The following is an 18,110-nucleotide window of genomic DNA, read 5'->3' as shown; positions in this document are numbered from 1 at the left end:
GTGCATAATGAGGACTTTGTGCTCCTCAGTATTTTTTTAGACCGAAAGGAAACTTCCGTGCTTTTCCTGCCTTTGGCTTCAAGTTTGTTATTTAAAATGGCAAAAGTTATTACAATTCAACATGGAATTTTGCTTAATAAACAGGAACAGAATCTTGAGAAACCACCACTGATCATAAAAATTAACCCTGTGGGTACCAATCCTTAGGCATAGACAGTAGCTATGGCTGGCATTTGGCGGGATCGCTATTACCTTCTTTATTATTGTTACTGGGCTGCTGCTATGAGCCATTGCTATGTGTAACATATACTTTTCTAATATCAAACCTAAAATTAAAAAAATAACACAGAGACATTCAAAATGATTTCATTTATACAAGATCTGTGCAGCCACAGACTCACTTTTAGGTGATTCACATTGACTCATTCCTCAAATATTTGAGTGTTCCCTTCTATGGGAAATTTTAAAAAGAGAACAAACACATTGAGAAACTCAAAGCTTAAAATCTAATGGAGCCCTCGCTGGTTTTGGCTCAGGCGATAGAACATTGGACTGCAGACTGGAAGGTCCCGGGTTCGATTCAGGTCAAGGGCACAGGCTCAGGTTGCGGGCTCAATCCTCAGTGGGGGGTGTGGTGTGCAGGAGGCAGCGGATCAATGATATTCTCTCATCATTGATGTTTCTATCTCTCTCTACCTCTCCCTTCCTCTCTGAAATCAATAGAAATATATTTTTTAAAATCTAATGAGAAAAGAGAAATAAGGTACACAGAGAAGTCCAAAGTAGAATGGAGGAAACATAACGGTGTAGGAATTAATAAGAAAACACGTTTCTAGACAAAAGGGGGAAGCAGAAAAGGCCTCTTGGCAGAGGCAGCATCTGAACTTGGCCTTGAAAGGTGGGGAGGATTAAAGGTAGCCACACCTTCTTGGATGTCCTCCCACTGAGAAATGGGATGTTTGTACTTCCTTGCAAATGCCAATGGGTCTGTGCCTGTTTCAATCAATAAAAGACATTGACTTGTGTCCCTTTCCAGGTGAAGACCTTAAGACACTGGCAGCTTCCTCTTGGCTTTTGGAGCAGCTGATCTCCGAACACTCCTTCTGGGAGCCCTGAGCCTCCCTGTAGGAACTACGCTGAGAGTCATGCTGGAGAGGCCACATGTCAGCTCTTCAGTTGACAATCTCAGCTGGACCCAGACTTTCCAATGATCCCCACTAAGGTGCCAGACATGTGAGCAGAGCTCTCTGGGACTGTCCAGTGCAGCCCATCCCAGCTGAGTCGGCTAAGTGAGTGCCATCAACACTGTGCAAGGCAGCAGAACCACCCGGCTGAGCCCTGCCCGGATAGGTAAGTGGGGCAGTAGGGTTTGCTAGCAGAGGTGAGGCCCAGTGGCATCCCTGGGGAATGTTGTGTGCAAAGCCATGAAGCCGTGAAGGTGCTGAGAATGCACTCAAGAATTGAGTTTGGGTGAAATTGGGCGACCTGCAGAAAGTATGAAGGAAAAATACCTGTTGTACATATTTTAAGACTAAACAAAGAGTCTGAAGGTCATGTGTGTGTTATAGATTCTGTAGTCAATGGGTGCCACTAGGATTCTGTATATTAGTATTTTTTTATTATGGAAATCTGTAAAGATACACAGAGGACACTTAGCATGCTGTTCTAGTGCCATGTTTCTTATGAAGAGAAAGAAGTGGGGACATCAAGTCAGGGCAATGTTTGCAAAGGTGAATCTGATAATGTATAATAATGAGGTGGTGGATTGAAACCTCATCCAAAATGAGGGGTCCTGCTCACCTGGCCTAGGGTGGGGGGGAGGAGCACCCAGGTGTCAGAGCACTAGGAATAGAGAGGTCAGAGGGGGTGCTGGTGATGAAAACCACTCCTGATATTTATTGAGTGCTTACTGCATATGAGGCTCTGTACATGTGACCTCTGGTCTCAGCATGCTAAATATTTCTCCATCGTACAGGACGAGGCCTAGAGAGGACACAGACTTACGTGCATGGTTAGCATATGACACATTCCTGGAACTGTGTTCTCAGCTACTATGCCAAATGGCAGAGAGGAAGCCCCTGCAGCTGCTGTGGTAGCTCGGGGGGAAATACTGGGGTGAGAAGGACAGGCGAAGACTGAGGGCAGCGGGTGAGTTTAGATGGTCGGCGGCGTGAGCTCAATGTCTCAGACAACACTTTGAGCCCTGCTTACATGGGCATCCCCTAGAATCCTCCTTCCAAAAAATGCAGACTCCTGGCCCTCCCCAAGGCTGACCAGGTCAGAATCCCAGCGAGTGTGGCCCAGGAATGGGCCTTACCCAGCACCTTGGGGTTATTAGATGAAGTTTGAGAAACACTGGCATAAAGAAGGGGGCCAACTTTAGCAGAGGACGAAAGGAGAACCATGCACTTCACAAATGTAATTGGGAACAAAGGGCTTGTCACAGTGCCCATGCGTAGGTAGCGTTTTAGAAGTAAATGCTGGTGAACAAATAAACCAATGGAAGGAACTTTAGCAGACTGTGAAGGCCGAGCGAGTGGCTCCTGCCACATCACACTCCCTGCATATTAAAACCTGGGGACTCGCATCACACCCTCATACTGAAAGAGGGGGCAGCAGTGGCCCTGGGGCCTGGTCGGAGTCACCTTCCTCTTGGGGCTCCTCTATGTTTGCATGGGAGAGAGGCAGGAAAGTCCCTCTGAGCAGGATCCAAGTCAAACCAGAGACCCATCATGAATGGAAATGGCTGCAAGACAAATGACAGGTAGATGTGCCATGTTATTGGTGGTGATAAAATGTTACCCACAGTGCGTAAGGCAGACAAGAATACTGGAGCCGAAAACATTCCACTCTGGAATATTGTCCAGGCAAAGGATGTCCAGTGAGCATTTTGAGAAATAGATATGGATTGAACAAACTGAATTGGTAAGTTGACCCAGTCATAAATCTTACGCTTTTTTAAAAAATATATTTTTATTGATTTCAGAGAGGAAGGGAGAGGGAGAGAGAGATAGAAACATCAATGATGAGAATCATCAAATGGCTGCCTCTTGCACACCCCACACTGGGGATCAAGCCTGCAAGCCAGGCATGTGCTCTGACAGGGAATCAAACTGTGACTTCCTGGTTCATAGGTTGACACTCAACCACTGACCACGCCAGCCAGGCAATCTTACACTTTTTAACCCTTCTTTTTTATTAATTAGTGTCTTCCTATTGGTAACCATAATCTTTATTTCATGAGGGTGTTTTTTAAGTAAATGAAAATAAAATACCAATAAAATGTTTGTAAAAGAGTGCATATGGGGTGGGAGGGCCTGGGAGGGGACAGGGACTCTTGGAATGTGGATAATGCTGTTTCTTGATCATTATGTCGTGTGTTTGATCTCCACATTTTTCTGTATTATCCTATATAATAAAAGGGTAATATGCAAATAGACCAAAAGGCAGAACAACGGAACAACCAATCAAAGCATAATATGCTAATGATATGCTAAGAATGCTCAACTGCTTGCTATGACATGCACTGACCACCAGGGGGCAGATAGTCAACTGGTCGACCAGTTGCTATGACTTGTACTGACCACTAAGGGGCAGATGCTCCAACCGGGAGGTTAGCTTGCTGCTGGGGTCCGGCAGATCAGGACTGAGAAAGATGGGCTGGACACACCCTGGAGCCCTCCCACGGTCCCTTCCCAGCTGGATCATGCACCAGTGGGGTCCCTCAGTCTGGCCTGTGCCCTCTCGCAATCCGGGACCCCTCAGGGGATGTCGGAGAGCCAGTTTCAGTCCGATCTTGCAGGCCATTCCCTTTGGGAGGGCGTCAGGCACAGGGATCATGGCTGGTGATTGTTTGGGCGCGAGCCCACGGCAGGCACAGTGGGGCCAGGATGAGTGGGAGCGGCAGGTAGGAGCTGCAGGCGGCAGTGGACTGCAGTTTCGGCCCCATCCCTACAGGCCATCCAGAGGGACCCCACCCATGCACGAATTTGTGCACCAGGCCTCTAGTATTTCAATAAAAACTGTGTGATGAAGCTGTGTCTCTTATTGGCAGAGATAGATTCGGTCCTGCTTTAGGGTGTAAAGTGCCACTTACCCAGGAACCTTTCTTGTTTTGCAAGTACGTAAACATCGTACTGGATGCACTGTCCTGGCCATGCCTGCCTGTCACCGCTTTCCTGTGAAAGATGCCCCCCCATCCCCCCGCTGGGATCTGCTGGAGCAGCTTGGAGCAGGCGGAGGATGAACTCACCTCCAGCCCTCCATGAGAAGAAGAAGCTGGGATGGTCCTCAGGAAATGTTGGCAATTATCCTCTCTAATAAAATGGTAATATGCAAATTAACCATCACTCCGCTACATAAGCCACGCCCACCAACCAAGCCACGCCCACCAGCCAATCAGGGCGAGTATGCAAATTAACCCAAACCAAGATGGCTACAGCCACAGAGAGCAAGGTTTCCCAGGTAACAGAGCAAGCCAAGCTTTCCATAGCCTTTGCAGGCCTAAGCCTCCACTCAAGCTACAAAGTTTCAATTATAGAAGGTAAACAAATTCAAACAAATGGCAGCAGAATGGAGCTTGAGAGAGCAGGCCAGGGTTGCCAGCGGCAACAGGGGAAGCAAAGCTTTCCACACACCCTGGCTGGGCCCACCCGATTAAGGCTACAAAGTTTCAATTGTAGAAGGTGAATTAACTGCCACAGAAATGGCTGCCGCCCTGGAGGGAATAGCAGGCTTGGCTCCGCTCCAGGCTACAAAGTTTCAATTGTAGAAGGAAAATAAATCCCAGATAGCAGGGCCTCTGCTTGGGTTGCCAGGGGGCGTGGCCGGCCTGCAAACCACCACAGGCCCCTCGCTCAGGCTGCCCCACGCCCCAAGGGAACCCGACCCTGATCCAGGACACCCTTCAGGGCAAACCAGCTGGCCCCCACCCATGCACCAGGCCTCTATCTTATCTAATAAAAGAGTAATATACAGATTGACCATCACTGCAACACACAATATAGCTGCCCCCATGTGGTCAAAGATCCTGCCCCCATGTGGACACAAGATGGCCACTACAAGATGGCCAGCAGGGGAGGGCAGTTGGGAGGCACCCAGCCTTGCAAGGGAGGGCAGTTGAGAGGGACCAGGCTTGCAAGGGAGGGCAGTTGGAGGTGATCAACCCTGCAGGAGAGGGCAGTTAGGGGTGACCAGGCTGGCAGAGGAGGGAAGTTGGGGGCAAACAGGCTGGCAGGGGAGCAGTTAAGCATCAACCAGGCTGGCAGCGGAGTGGTTAGGGGGTGATCAGGCTGGCAGGCAGAAGCGGTTAGGGGCAATCAGGAAGGCAGGCAGGCAAGCAGTTGGGAGCCAGCAGTCCTGGATTGTGAGAGGGATGTCCGGTGGGATTGGGCCTAAATGGGCAGTCAGACATCCCTCCAGGAGTCCCAGATTGGAGAGGGTACAGGCTGGGTTGAGGGACAACCCCCCGCGTGCACGAATTTCATACACCGGGCTTCTAGTTTTAAAATAATTTTCTGTAGGATCCTTGATTTGTGTTACCAATTCACCAAAGAAACAGTAATCGAAGCATTTTTATATGGGCCATTAAAAACTAGGATTCAATATTTACTTTGTCATCAAATCCTATATAAGCTGATTAAAGCAGACATTCCCCCCACCCCCAGCCCCCATTGGGCTCTGAATTAACGAAAACTGAAATTGCCGCTGCATTTTCAAGTGTAAGGGGAGATGGGCAGAGGGCAGACTGTGGGCTGCTCCCAACGACGGAAGAAGAAACCCAGGCAGGGAGGTGGCTGCTGTCCTCTGGCTCCTCAAACTCAATTCCAATCAGATTCTAGTTAAGAGACAAGTTTTTAAATGTTATATGAGAAGCAAATTGTGGTGGAGATTTGACGCAAAGGTCTCCACAAGACAAATAAAAGATTATAATTGATGTCTTCCATGTTTGTTCTAAACCAATCCAAACAGAATTTCAACTTTCTATTTGCTTTGATTTTCTTCCTAATAATGGATTTCTTGTCCTTGGGCAAAAGTATGTACATGGTGTTTTCTGGTTGGGTGTTTTTTTCTCTTTCTTAATCTGACCCCTACTCGAGTTTCTCCAAGGGCTTATAAGATTTCCCTACAATCATTTGATGTGTAGCCTTATCTTTCTGTTTCTCTCTGGGAACCGGTGCAGCCAAGTTCTTGTGGTTCTGTCAGACCCACTTCACACCTGTCCTGCACCCGCCACCATATGTCCTTTCTCGCTCAGGAGTAACACACTCTTCCGGCGGCCTGCTGGAGAGCGCCAACTGCCTGCGAGGAGGGCAGTGACCTGGTGGACAGTGGGCCCGCAGCCCGAAGGTGTGAAAAGCCAGCAAGAGGTAAACGAAAGAGACAATCACCTGAGTTCGGAGCAGGTCCTAGAGCAGCGGTCGGCAGCCTTTCGGACCTCACGGACCACCGGTTGGCTACCGCTGTCCTAGATGGAAGGGTCCCTACAGGCCTAGGGGGCTAATTAGGTGACGCCCGAGGTCAGCGGGTGCAAGTTTGTCTTGTTTCCTATCACCCCTGCGTCCCTCGTACCTGGTATCTGTGCAGGTCTGGCTGGGCCTCCTTCAGTGTCCCTTGTGCGTGGGCCACAGAGCACGCAGTGGGCACTTCTGGTCTGCGGACACCTACAGCTCACCAGTCCCGGGTTCTGAAAGGCCTTCTATTCCAGCGGCCGGCACGGGGGGTGGGGGGGGGGGGGGGGGCGGGGGCGATGTTTTCCTGGATGGCGGCTCTGGACCCAGACTGTGGAGTCTTTCAAAGTATTCAAGCACAGCGCTGCCAAAGCATCTTTAAGTGCAGCTTGGGAATTAAGGAAATTCCAGAGGCCTCTTTCTAAGCCAACAGTGCGGAGTGAGCGGACAGCACAGCAGCCAGCAACCTGGCTGGGGCGAGAGGGACGGAGGGGAGAGGGGAGACCTGGGCGGGAGTTGGCAATCCACCTCCCATCCTCCCGGGGGTTCTTGCCTGCCCCGCTGCGCCCTGCCAGGTCCTCGGTGGCGCCTGCATCCTGAGCATCCCAGCCAGAGACCAGAGAGCCGGGCTCAGGCTCAGAGCCTCTGCTTGGCCCGCTGCCCCCCTGGCACCGCGCCACGCCACTGCCTTCGGTCCCTCCCCGCAAGGACGCAGGCCACGCCCGCCCTCCCGGCCTCAGCTCTCTGGCCAGTCCTCCCTCGGCCAGCCCAGCACATCCCTCCTGCCCGCGGTGCAGCATGGCCTCCTCCTCGGCGCGGCCCGCCGTCCTGGCCACCACCGCGCTGGCGCTGTTCCTGCTGCTGTGTCTGGGCCCAAGTAAGTGGGGCGATGCCAGGGCGCGGGGGGGGGGGGGGGAGATGGCGCAGAGTGGGGGCACAGGCACCCATTTTGAGTCTGAGCAAGGGCCAAAGGGTGATAGGGGGGTCGGGCTTTGCACTCCCACAAATGGCAAGTGGTGGCTTGGCCAGGCCAGCAGAGTACCAGGGTCAAGGGCAGGGCCTCAGACCTGTGATGACCTCGGGCGACAAGGTGGGCGAGAGGTCCTGGAGGGGCAAGAAGTGTTTCAGGACTAAGGCGATGGGAAGGGTCCCCGGAAGCTTGAGTCAATGGGATGGTGCGCCCTCTCCTCCAGACTGAGCTGGCCTCACGTTGCATACGGGACCGGCTCCCAAAGGAGAAATGCTCCCCGCTTTCTACTTCATGGAGCTCTCAATGAATGGGGTGAGAATTCCCAATGAAGCGCTCCCTATAAAATGTGCACTTTCCCACACACTCCCAAAATGAAGGCATCTGGGGCGGGGGGGACAGACATCCGGACCCTGGGGGGCTGCAGAGCCCACCCTAAGAGAGGCAGTCTGAAATAGCACGTGTTGTCTGGACACCCTAGCTTCCCTGTGCCCCTCTGGCTCACTGGTGGCCTCCTGCCTGCAGGAGTGCCTCGGCCGGCCGGCCGCTCACAGCTGAGCGAGGCAGGCGCTGTGAGCCCACATCTCTTGCTGAGGGGCTGGAAGGTGTGGGCCACTTGCCTAAGACCCGAGGCTGGTGCTTTTCCCGCTGCAGAGCAGCTGGGCACTTGTGCTGGGAAGGGAAGACCCCTGGGTGGCTCACTTCTGCATTTTACTCACTCAAAGCAGGTGGGGAAACCAAGTCCCCGGGGAGGGCAGGGAGGCGTGCAGTCCAGCCCAGCTGGAGGGTTGGAGCTGGGTCCTTAGAAGAGCGGGGGCCTGTTCAAGTGGGGAGGGTGACTGCAGTTCCGCATCACAGCCACGGGGGGGGGGGGGGGGGCACGGACCAATAATTCCCATTACATCATTGATCTGCCTCGTGCCCTTTGCTCCTCCCGTTCTAAGAAGCACATCCCAGCAAAGAGGGAGAGCACTGGCTGTAAGCCATTCATTGCTCCTCAGGGCTTGCATTTTACTTCATCATACCAACAACGCAGTGAGAGGAGTCGCTGACCATTACAGTAACATCACTGAGCTGCAATGGGAACTTTCTTAGGACATAAAATGAAAATCTTTATATCTATGTAGAGTCCCCTAGCTGGCTCTTTGTGATACTCAGAAACATTTAATAGAAAAAAATGGTCATCGCCCCTCTTGATCAATTAGTGAATTGATCAAAGAGACATCTTGCAATTCTGAACCTGCTGGGAGATCTATGCCAGGTCACTAGATTTCATAAATTCACAAGTGCTAATTATCACAGCCTAGAAATAGGAACTGATAGTGTTGGGGTAAAAATAAAAATCTATACTCAGAAAATAATCATGGTTATTCACTTGTTCTTTGTTTTTTTCTTCAAACAAATTTAGTGTGGTGTCCGATCTCATGGTGTGTAGTAACTGGCACGGTGGCGACACTGACAATTCATAACTCAGGGATAGCCATGCTTCTCAGTTGCATTGCCGAGAAGCCGGGAGACTTCAAGTCTGGAGAGGTGGCGACACATTTGCTGTGAGAAATTGCAGCCTCCTGGCAAATGCTTAAGCCTCACGTCTGTTTCAATATGAGACCACATTTCATTCATTAATTGCTCAGCGCTTTTACAGAAGGCAAGCCTTGGAGAGACTTAATTCCGTATGAGTTGTTGGAGACTGACAAATGTTAAGACAGTAATGGATGCTAATGTTACTGCCAAGAAACATACCTGTCGGCTTTAGGAAATGTTTCCATTGATTTCCTCATTTAAAGGTAGTACTAGCAAATGAGGACGGGTGACTTCATCTAAAAGTCATCTCCTCAAGTGCTCATCTCTGCTTACTTCTGCTCAGCAGCTCGTGATGTGACCTGGACCAGGCTGGACACATTTCCCTACAAATGTGTTTTCCCCCTCACCTACTGTCCAGCTGTTGGAAACCTTACTTCATGTCCTAATTTATGGCCCCGTGGCCCCCAGAAGTTTTATTTCTCTAGGACCTAGGGTGGTTGGCAAACTCATTAGTCAACAGAGCCAAATATCAACAGTACAACGATTGAAATTTCTTTTGAGAGCCAAATTTTTTAAACTTAAACTTCTTCTAATGCCACTTCTTCAAAATAGACTCGCTCAGGCCGTGGTATTTTGTGGAAGAGCCACACTCAAGGGGCCAAAGAGCCGCATGTGGCTCACGAGCTGCAGTTTGCCGACCACGGCTCTAGGTGAAACATCTAAACTCCTTTACTGTTTCTCATGTAACACGTTTGCACCCTCATCCTCTCTCCTCTGACACCTCTGGGTTCCTGTGCTCTTCTGAAATTCCCCTGTTCCGAGTAGAGGGCTGGTCCAATCAGAGTAGGGATGAAACAGAGACCGGACGATTGCTTCCTTTCCGCAGATGCTACCCAGTTGTTCACGCAGCCTACAGTTGCAATTGCGTCTTAAACAGTCAATCACTGTAGACTGACTCGCACATAGACAGTGGAAGCCACTGGGTTCTTCCATAGGCTGCTGCACATTGCGCTGTTGCCTGAGCCCACTGTCCCCCAGTCCTTCAGTGTGGTCTCTAGAGATTCTTCCGAACCGGCTCCCTCACTGGCACACCTACTCTCAAGGCAGTTGGGTATCACTAAGTTCAAATGCTTGGAGGGGGGCATAGGAGTGGCTGTTTGAGGACCAGGGGTATCAAGTGACTTGGGCCCAGAGGTGTTCAAATTCAAATTCTGTAGCATTGGGCATGCCAATAAAACACACCTGCAGGAAAAGTCAGCTGTGGGTAGCCAGTTTATGACCTTTCCCTACAAATGTGTTTTCCCCCTCACCTACCTAGTAGCTTCTTTATGCAGGGGTTCTTTATCTCATTGGGGTCCCAGACACTTCTGAGAGTCTGGAAAAAGCTATGGCTTCTTTTCCCAGAAAACTGTACCCTTGCAGATAGAAGCCCGGCCTTGGGCCCGTCCATGGAGAGGGAGGCTAAGTACCTGCCCAGAAAGGGCACCCCCACCTCCAGGCTGTCTCCATCCTGGGACCAAACTAGCTCCTTACACCTGAAGGCACTCAACTCCCTACTGTGAGGCTGGCTTTCCCGGGGCCTTGTTTCCCTTCAGAGGCCAAGCCTTCTACTGACATGTGCACTTAGGGACCGGAGGCGCTGACAGTCCCCGCACCTGGAGGGCATTCCGTCAGGCCAGACGTGTTGCTTTCCATTGAAATGCTTGGGCTGATTAGAAACATGTTTAGAGGTGAATTAAAGTCAGAGTAAATGGTGCAAGGAAGGCCTGATTCTGAGGTGAGCAGGACAAGCTACACAGCTGGGCTGGGCTGGGCTGGGCTGGGCTGGGAGAGGGCGAAGGCAGGGGCGTGTGGCAGCTTAGCTCCCTTTCGGCTGCCTGTCCTCTGACAGCCCTTCTCTGCATCGTCTCCTCTTCCTGTGAGGACACGGTCTCGGGGTGCAGAGCCCACCCTAGGTTCAGTGTGATAGCACCTCGAGAGCTCTACTCATTACGTCTGCAAACACCCTATTTCCAGATGAGTTCAACGCAGAGGTTTCAGGTGCCGGAGAATTTGGGGTGGGGGACACTTCCACCCAGTGTACCACGCAAAGAGAAAGCCTGCCAGAAGGGACCTAGGGCAGGTGGCTGGCCCTCATAATGAGATGTAATGGCTGAAAGAGCAAGGCCACTTCCCAGGGACTAGCTCATGTCATAACGCCCTTGGTCAGCCACAGTCATTGCCTCCAGTCTGGGCCATGGGCAGCCTGAACTGCTTTTTCTGCACAACAGGGAACGCAACGAGCCTAAAGCAGTGTAATACAATCAAGTTGCCAAATCAAGATGGGCGCACGTAGTGGGTTTTTCCAACTGATTTTTGCATTTGAGGAGTTAAAGAGTACAGCCACGCTGAACCTGATCTCTATTCCCATTCCTTCAGGCGCCACAAGTGGAAATACACTCAAGCTGATGCTCCAGAAGCGGGAAGGTAAATACACCCCAGATGGGTAAGGGATTAAAATGCAATGGCCACACCGAACGTGCTCACCTGAGTGTCATGTCTGGCCACTCAGAAGAGTTTGGTCCCTAAAAGATTAGCAGGCCTGCAGAGCTCGTCCTGTGGGCGTGTGGTGTGATATTTTATTAGTGAAGTATTTTTGCCAGGAGACGTTTGAAGGTTGTTTTTCTGAAAGCTGTCAGTGTGGACTCAGAACTAAAAGAGGCCGTGCTGCAGTGACTTGGTGCTATTTGTGTTGGGACCGTGGACCAGTCAGAGCACATTGTAGAGCCCAGCAAAGCTCAGCTGGTGGACGCGAACGTATTGTACGGTTCTGGTGGTCCATCCCCAGTTAGCTATTGTGGGTAGGGTCAAACCAAAAAGCTTCTTTTTACTCACACCTGGTGAAAAGCACTGCTGAGCGAACGTGGACAGCAGCAGAGTGCCACAGAGCAGCCTGGGAGCCACAGCAGCCTGGGCCCCGCGCCATGCACCATCGCCATCCGGCGGCCATCGGGCCAGTGCCGTGCTCTTGTGAAGGCCATCTCTCTCTTGGATTTTTCATCTCACCTATAAAATTAACTGCCCCTTAGAGATTAAGAAGTGTAACCACATTTCTGATGTGAACATTTAATCACTTATTTCTTTTACATATATATATATATATTATTGATTTCAGAGAAGAAGGGAGAGGGAGAGAGAGATAGAAACATCAATGATGAGAGAGAATCATTGATTGGCTGCCTCCTGCATGCCCTCTACTGGGGATCGAGCATGTGCCCTTGACCGGAATCAAACCAGGACCCCTGAGTCCACAGGCCAACGTTCTATCCACTGAGCCAAACTGACTAGGACCACTTGTTCTTTTTTTAAATTTATCTTTATTGTTGAAAGTATTACAGATGTCCCCCTTCCTCTCCCTCATTGACCCCCTCCATCCTGCTCCTTTCCCCTCCCCAGGCCTTCACCACATTATTGTCTGTGCCCATGGGCTATGCATATATGCATCCAAGGTCTTTGGTTAATCTCTTCCTCCCCCGCCCCCTCTTCCCTCTGAAATACGTCAGTCTGTTCCATGCTTCAATGTTTCTGGATCTATTTTAATCATCAGTTTATTTTGTTCATTAGATCCCACATATGAGTGCGATCATGTGATACTTGTCTTTCTCTGACTGGCTTATTTCACTTAGCACAATACTCCCCAGGTCCCTCCATGCTGTCTCAAAGGGTAAGAGACACTGCTGCATACATAGTATTCCATGGTGTAAATGTACCACAGCTTTTTTATCCACTCATCTACTGATGAGCACTTGGGCTGTTTCCGGACCTTGGCTATTGGAAATAACTTACTCTTGTCTCTCTGAGTTAGTGGGGAATCTAGCAGGTTCAAGTTGCCTCCAGCACTCACCCTCGGAGATCCCCTCTCAGGATCAGGGCTCCTGGGCATCTTTCCCAGCATTCCCAGCCGCTCCTGTGGCCCGGGTCCCTCCACAGTGTCGGAGACGCCTCAGAGGGCTTCCTCCCCCACCTGGGCAGCCAGCCTGTCCCCACTGACAACCCAGCGGCAGGTTTCACAGGGCCAACAGACAGAGGTGGGGCTGGAGAGGAAACCGCCAGAATAGTCACAAGTCCTAGGTGTAGATCCTCAACTTTTATTCATTGCAAGCCAAGAAATACATATGCAGCGCCTGCTGTGTACAAAACAGTGTGACAGGCCCTAAGGGAAAAGACATGAACAAGAGTGAAAACAACCCCCTGGCGTTTATCCACGTGACAAGGAACACAGAGGGCATGCACTCCCGTTCCCCTTGCAGCTTTCATGTCAGCCCGGGACAGGGACACTCAGGCCCCCTGTGTAGGAGGGACAGGTCCAACCAGACAGCAGGGCAGACCCGGTGCAGAGCATCCCCGGCACACCTGCCGAGGAGGTGCCTTCTAAACAGCTGAGGCCCCACAAGAAGACGGGAGGAAGCATGGCCCAGCCAGCACCAAGACCCTCCCGTCTCAGCCGGCTGCCAGGAGGCCCGAGGTGAGGCCCAAGGTGGCACTGTGTACTCTAGCAATCTGCCATGAGCACTGGAGGTTGGGCCTGGTCTGGCCCCTCAGGCTCATCACTCTGGTCCTTTCCACTCCCCAGTTTCCTAAGCGAGCCCAGTGCTCGCTTGCCTGCACGCACAGTGCACATGCACCAGACATCTGTGCCTCCCAGTGCAGAGCCCAGCGGTAGGCCCCGCCTCCGCATGAGGCCTGGTCCCAGCGTGGTGAGAGGCTGCGGAGAGTGAGCTGCCTTTCGTTCCCACCCCAGGCCTGAGAAGGTGAAGGTCAGCCCACGCCCTGTTACATGATTGTTCCCAAACAGGAGCGCTTACTAACCTCACGTACATGTGAAGCTGAGCCAGCACTGTCTTCCCCGGGTGGCACTGATGGGGTGTATAATAGTGATCCCTCCAATAAGAAGAGAAGTCATCTCTGTACCTTGGGGTGGGACTCACTCATTTCAGCGTCTGCTCCAAAGAAAACGGACGTGGCTGTGGATGAGAGCAAAGCTAAAAGCTTCCTAGGCAGCCTGAAGCGCCAGCGACGGCAGCTGTGGGACCGGACCCGGCCAGAGGTCCAGCAGTGGTACCAGCAGTTCCTCTACATGGGCTTCGACGAGGCGGTGGGTATCCGCTCCTGCGGGCCTGGCTTCCTGCAGGGCAGTGGCGGGGGTGGGGGGGTAATAGCTGGGGGAAACGGCACAGAAATTTAGGCTCCATTATTCACTCCAGAAGTACCCTTCCCCCCCACCCCACCCCCCACTGCCAAGGCCATCCAGGCATCGGTTAAGGGTTACGTGACCATCCATATGAAGACGGCAGCTGGAATTTTCCATCACACTGGGTCCAAGTGGGAAGCCAAATTCCAGAGAAGGCACCGCCCAAACTGGCTGGAACTTAGATTCAGCAAGAGTCAGATCTTCCTGGGGACAGTTTCAGCTGCTTTGCCTGGGTGTCCTTAAAGTAACTCACAACCTCCCCAAAACATTTTCAGCTTTACCTCAAAAAATGTCAGAAACACCCAGATCAATGGGAAGACCCACGAGGACAATGGAAGGAGATGAAACTTTCGTTTAAAGAGAGAGGGGTCTGAAAATGTCTTGGGGAGAAACTGTCAGTACATTTGCAGGAAAAGATGGTTCGGTTCACGTGCCCAGGTAGGGAGAGTGGGCAATTCACTAAGTTACAGAAAAACCCCGTTTATAATCAAGCACTCCCAGCTGGGGCCAGGGCCAGGTAAGACAGCGCAGGTGGAGGTGGGGTAGTGCTGTGCAGAGCTCTGCAGTGGTGGCCAGGGCTGCGCGGGGCTAGCGCAGGGAGCTCTCAGCCCGCCACCCCGGCCAGAGAGCTCTCAGCCCTCCACGTAGGCCAGGGAGCTCTCAGCCCTCCACCCCGGCCAGGGAGCACTCAGATCACCACCATGGCCAGGGAGCACTCAGCCCTCCACCCCGACCAGGGAGCACTCAGCCCTCCACCACGGCCAGGGAGCACTCAGCCCTCCACCACGGCCAGGGAGCACTCAGCCCTCCACCCTGGTCAGGGAGCACTCAGCCCTCCACCACGGCCAGGGAGCACTCAGCCCTCCACCTTGGTCAGGGAGCACTCAGCCCTCCATCCCGGTCAGGGAGCACTCAGCCCTCCACCTAGGCCAGGGAGCACTCAGCCCTCCATCCCGGCCAGGGAGCACTCAGCCCTCCACCTAGGCCAGGGAGCACTCAGCCCTCCACCACGGCCAGGGAGCACTCAGCCCTCCACCACGGCCAGGGAGCACTCAGCCCTCCACCTTGGTCAGGGAGCACTCAGCCCTCCATCCCGGTCAGGGAGCACTCAGCCCTCCATCCCGGTCAGGGAGCACTCAGCCCTCCATCCCGGCCAGGGAGCACTCAGCCCTCCACCACGGCCAGGGAGCACTCAGCCCGCCACCCCGGCCAGGGAGCACTCAGCCCGCCACCCCGGCCAGGGAGCACTCAGCCCTCCACCACGGCCAGGGAGCACTCAGCCCTCCATCCCGGTCAGGGAGCACTCAGCCCTCCACCCCGGCCAGGGAGCACTCAGCCCTCCATCCCGGCCAGGGAGCACTCAGATCACCACCACGGCCAGGGAGCACTCAGCCCTCCACCCCGGCCAGGGAGCACTCAGATCACCACCACGGCCAGGGAGCACTCAGCCCTCCACCCCGGCCAGGGAGCACTCAGCCCTCCACCACGGCCAGGGAGCACTCAGCCCTCCACCACGGCCAGGGAGCACTCAGCCCGCCACCCCGGCCAGGGAGCACTCAGCCCTCCATCACGGCCAGGGAGCGCTCAGCCCTCCATCCCGGTCAGGGAGCACTCAGCCCTCCATCCCGGTCAGGGAGCACTCAGCCCTCCACCCCGGCCAGGGAGCACTCAGCCCTCCACCACGGCCAGGGAGCACTCAGCCCTCCACCCTGGTCAGGGAGCACTCAGCCCACCACAGCCAGGGAGCACTCAGATCACCACCCAGACCAGGGAGTGGAGGGAGGGCGGCTCCTCAACAGGGGAGATGGAAGTGTTTTTCCTAATGGACCCAGGATTCATATTGTGAGCCAAGGGTGTATACAAAATAATGCAATAGGTGAAAACAAATTAAACTCTTTAGCGACATCAGTTTTTAAATTAAATTTATTAGGAAACAAAACTAAAATAAACAAATGGGACTACATCAAACTAAAATGCTTCTGCACAGCAAAAGAAACCATCAACAAAATAAAAGGCAACCAACTGAATGGTAGAATGTATTTGCAAACAATACCTCTGATATGGGGCTAATATCCAAAATGTAGAGAGAACTCATATAATCCAAGAACAATAAAACAAAGAATCCGATGATAAAATCGGCCAGGGACCTAAAAAGACCATTTTTAATGGCTGCATAAAATGCAAGCCTGTAGCCATATCATAATTTCTTTCTCATTCCCAGCCATTGTTCATATCAGCTGTTCCCCATTTATCTTTTGCTACTCAAATATAATTTTTTGTTGTGCAAATAGCTAAACACTTATAGCCAAACTCTGTGCCAGGAATTATTCTAGTTCTTGTGTGAATTAACTACTTAACATTCACAACAACCTAAAAGGCCGGTGCTATTATTGGCACCTTAGTGTGTAGTTTGTTTCTCACTTAGTATTGTGTTCTGTGCAGGGCAGTTACTGGGCAAAGGTAGAATTACATTCAAGGGTCATTGAGTACCACCAAACCCATACTCCTGTAAGTCATGTGTGAGGGTCCCAATTTTCTCACATCTGCAGCAGCATCTGTTATTCTCACTGAAAACTTTAATTTTTTTACTTATTTGATAGATGAAAATGCTATATCGTCTTCCAGCACTTGGCATTTCTTTGATGACCAGTATTTGCAGTTCATAAAAATAGGTATTACGAGTTCAACATGGGGAAATGGCTAAAATAATGTCTGATGACAAAACCATAATAAAGAAGGATCCTATAAGATTCTAATAACAAGACTAGAAGCACAGCAATGCTCTAACAAGGACTCATTCTTAGTGAGGGTGTTAACCATTGAAGAGAAACCACCAGAGAAAGCCCGGGGTGAGACATGGCCAGACGGTGCGTCCTTAAACCCGCTCTCCATGGTGTTCTTTCTTCTTACCAGAAATTTGAAGATGATGTCACCTATTGGCTGAGCAGAGGCCGGAACGGACATGACTACTATGATGACCACCACCGTCACTACGATGAAGATGCCGCCATCGGTCCCCGGAGCCCCGACAGCTTTCGGCACGGAGCCAGCGTCAATTATGATGACTACTAACCATGGTCCCGCCTGTCCAGTGCCAGGAGGGTCCCTCTCCTCTTCCTAACCTGGCACAGGTGGCCTCTGTTCTGCTTTGTTTCAGCTGCTCTTTTCTGCCTACTTTCTGTGACCAGAAAGGAAGAGTGCAAACAACGAATATAAATGCCTTTTTATATAGCTTATGCAAGTGCCTGAAAGTGCATTTCATTAAAAATAGCAATAAAAGCATTTTGTTTGTTCAAAAGAAGTCTCAGGATGCATTTGGATGACAATTAAGCTGGCCACAGCTTCATCACCGGACGTTTGCAAAGTTGAACGTCATCTGAGAGGCCCCTGTCTGTTATCCCAGTGGAGCCTTCCAGGAACTGACCACCCCAGGCACCCGGGGACTCAGCAGGGGTCTTCCTTTGGTTAAATTCGGGCCACACTGAGTGCAGGATATTACTCCAGCAAGGAAGTTGAGTTGAACATTGTTTCAGGTTACAGGACCGGGCGCTCTGGTCAGTCCCCGAGCTAGAGCTGCGCCTGTTCAGTGTCGCCCTCCATGGCATGAAGAGTAAGAGGGAAAGCCCTGAAGTCTGGTGGATCGCAGAGCCTCCCTACCTTTAAAAAATTAAACCCTGCCCCACGACTTCAAGAAGATTTAAGAGTATACTTCACACCGCATTTAAATCACCTGAGTGAATGAAAGAAAAAGTGGTGTTGGGGAGGGGAGAGGGGACAAGGAAGGTGGGAAGGAGGTGGGAGGCTGGTGAAGGCCCCGGGCATTACTGGGAGGAGGCATCTGGTCACAGCTCCGGGTCTGCAGAGCTGGGGCGGGGATGAGAGGGTCCACTCAGAATGGCTTTTATACTTCTGTGGGTTGCAGACCCCTCTGACCATCTAA

General features: G+C 51.9%; 1 protein-coding gene across 1 annotated transcript; it reads left to right on the top strand.

Annotated features, from left to right (window-relative positions):
* Positions 1–7,112: 7,112 nt before the first annotated feature.
* On the top strand, positions 7,113–17,411 carry ECRG4 (ECRG4 augurin precursor). The gene is made up of 4 exons (XM_079792474.1): positions 7,113–7,326; positions 11,359–11,406; positions 13,917–14,074; positions 17,084–17,411. Exons 1-4 carry the CDS (start codon positions 7,248–7,250, stop codon positions 17,240–17,242), a joined length of 444 nt encoding a protein of 147 aa, XP_079648600.1. The 5' UTR covers positions 7,113–7,247; the 3' UTR covers positions 17,243–17,411.
* Positions 17,412–18,110: the final 699 nt, after the last annotated feature.

Source organism: Cnephaeus nilssonii (assembly GCF_951640355.1).
Source record: "Cnephaeus nilssonii genome assembly, chromosome: 15".
NCBI lineage: Eukaryota > Metazoa > Chordata > Mammalia > Chiroptera > Vespertilionidae > Cnephaeus > Cnephaeus nilssonii.
This window is presented reverse-complemented; position numbering and strand designations above follow the sequence as displayed.

Coding starts and splice junctions, on each gene's coding strand:
- ECRG4 (XM_079792474.1), top strand. CDS start 7,248: ATGGCCTCCTCCTCGGCGCGGCCCGCCGTCCTGGCCACCACCGCGCTG. Junction 7,327..11,358: donor GCTGCTGTGTCTGGGCCCAA/GTAAGTGGGGCG, acceptor CCATTCCTTCAG/GCGCCACAAGTGGAAATACA. Junction 14,075..17,083: donor ACATGGGCTTCGACGAGGCG/GTGGGTATCCGC, acceptor TCTTCTTACCAG/AAATTTGAAGATGATGTCAC.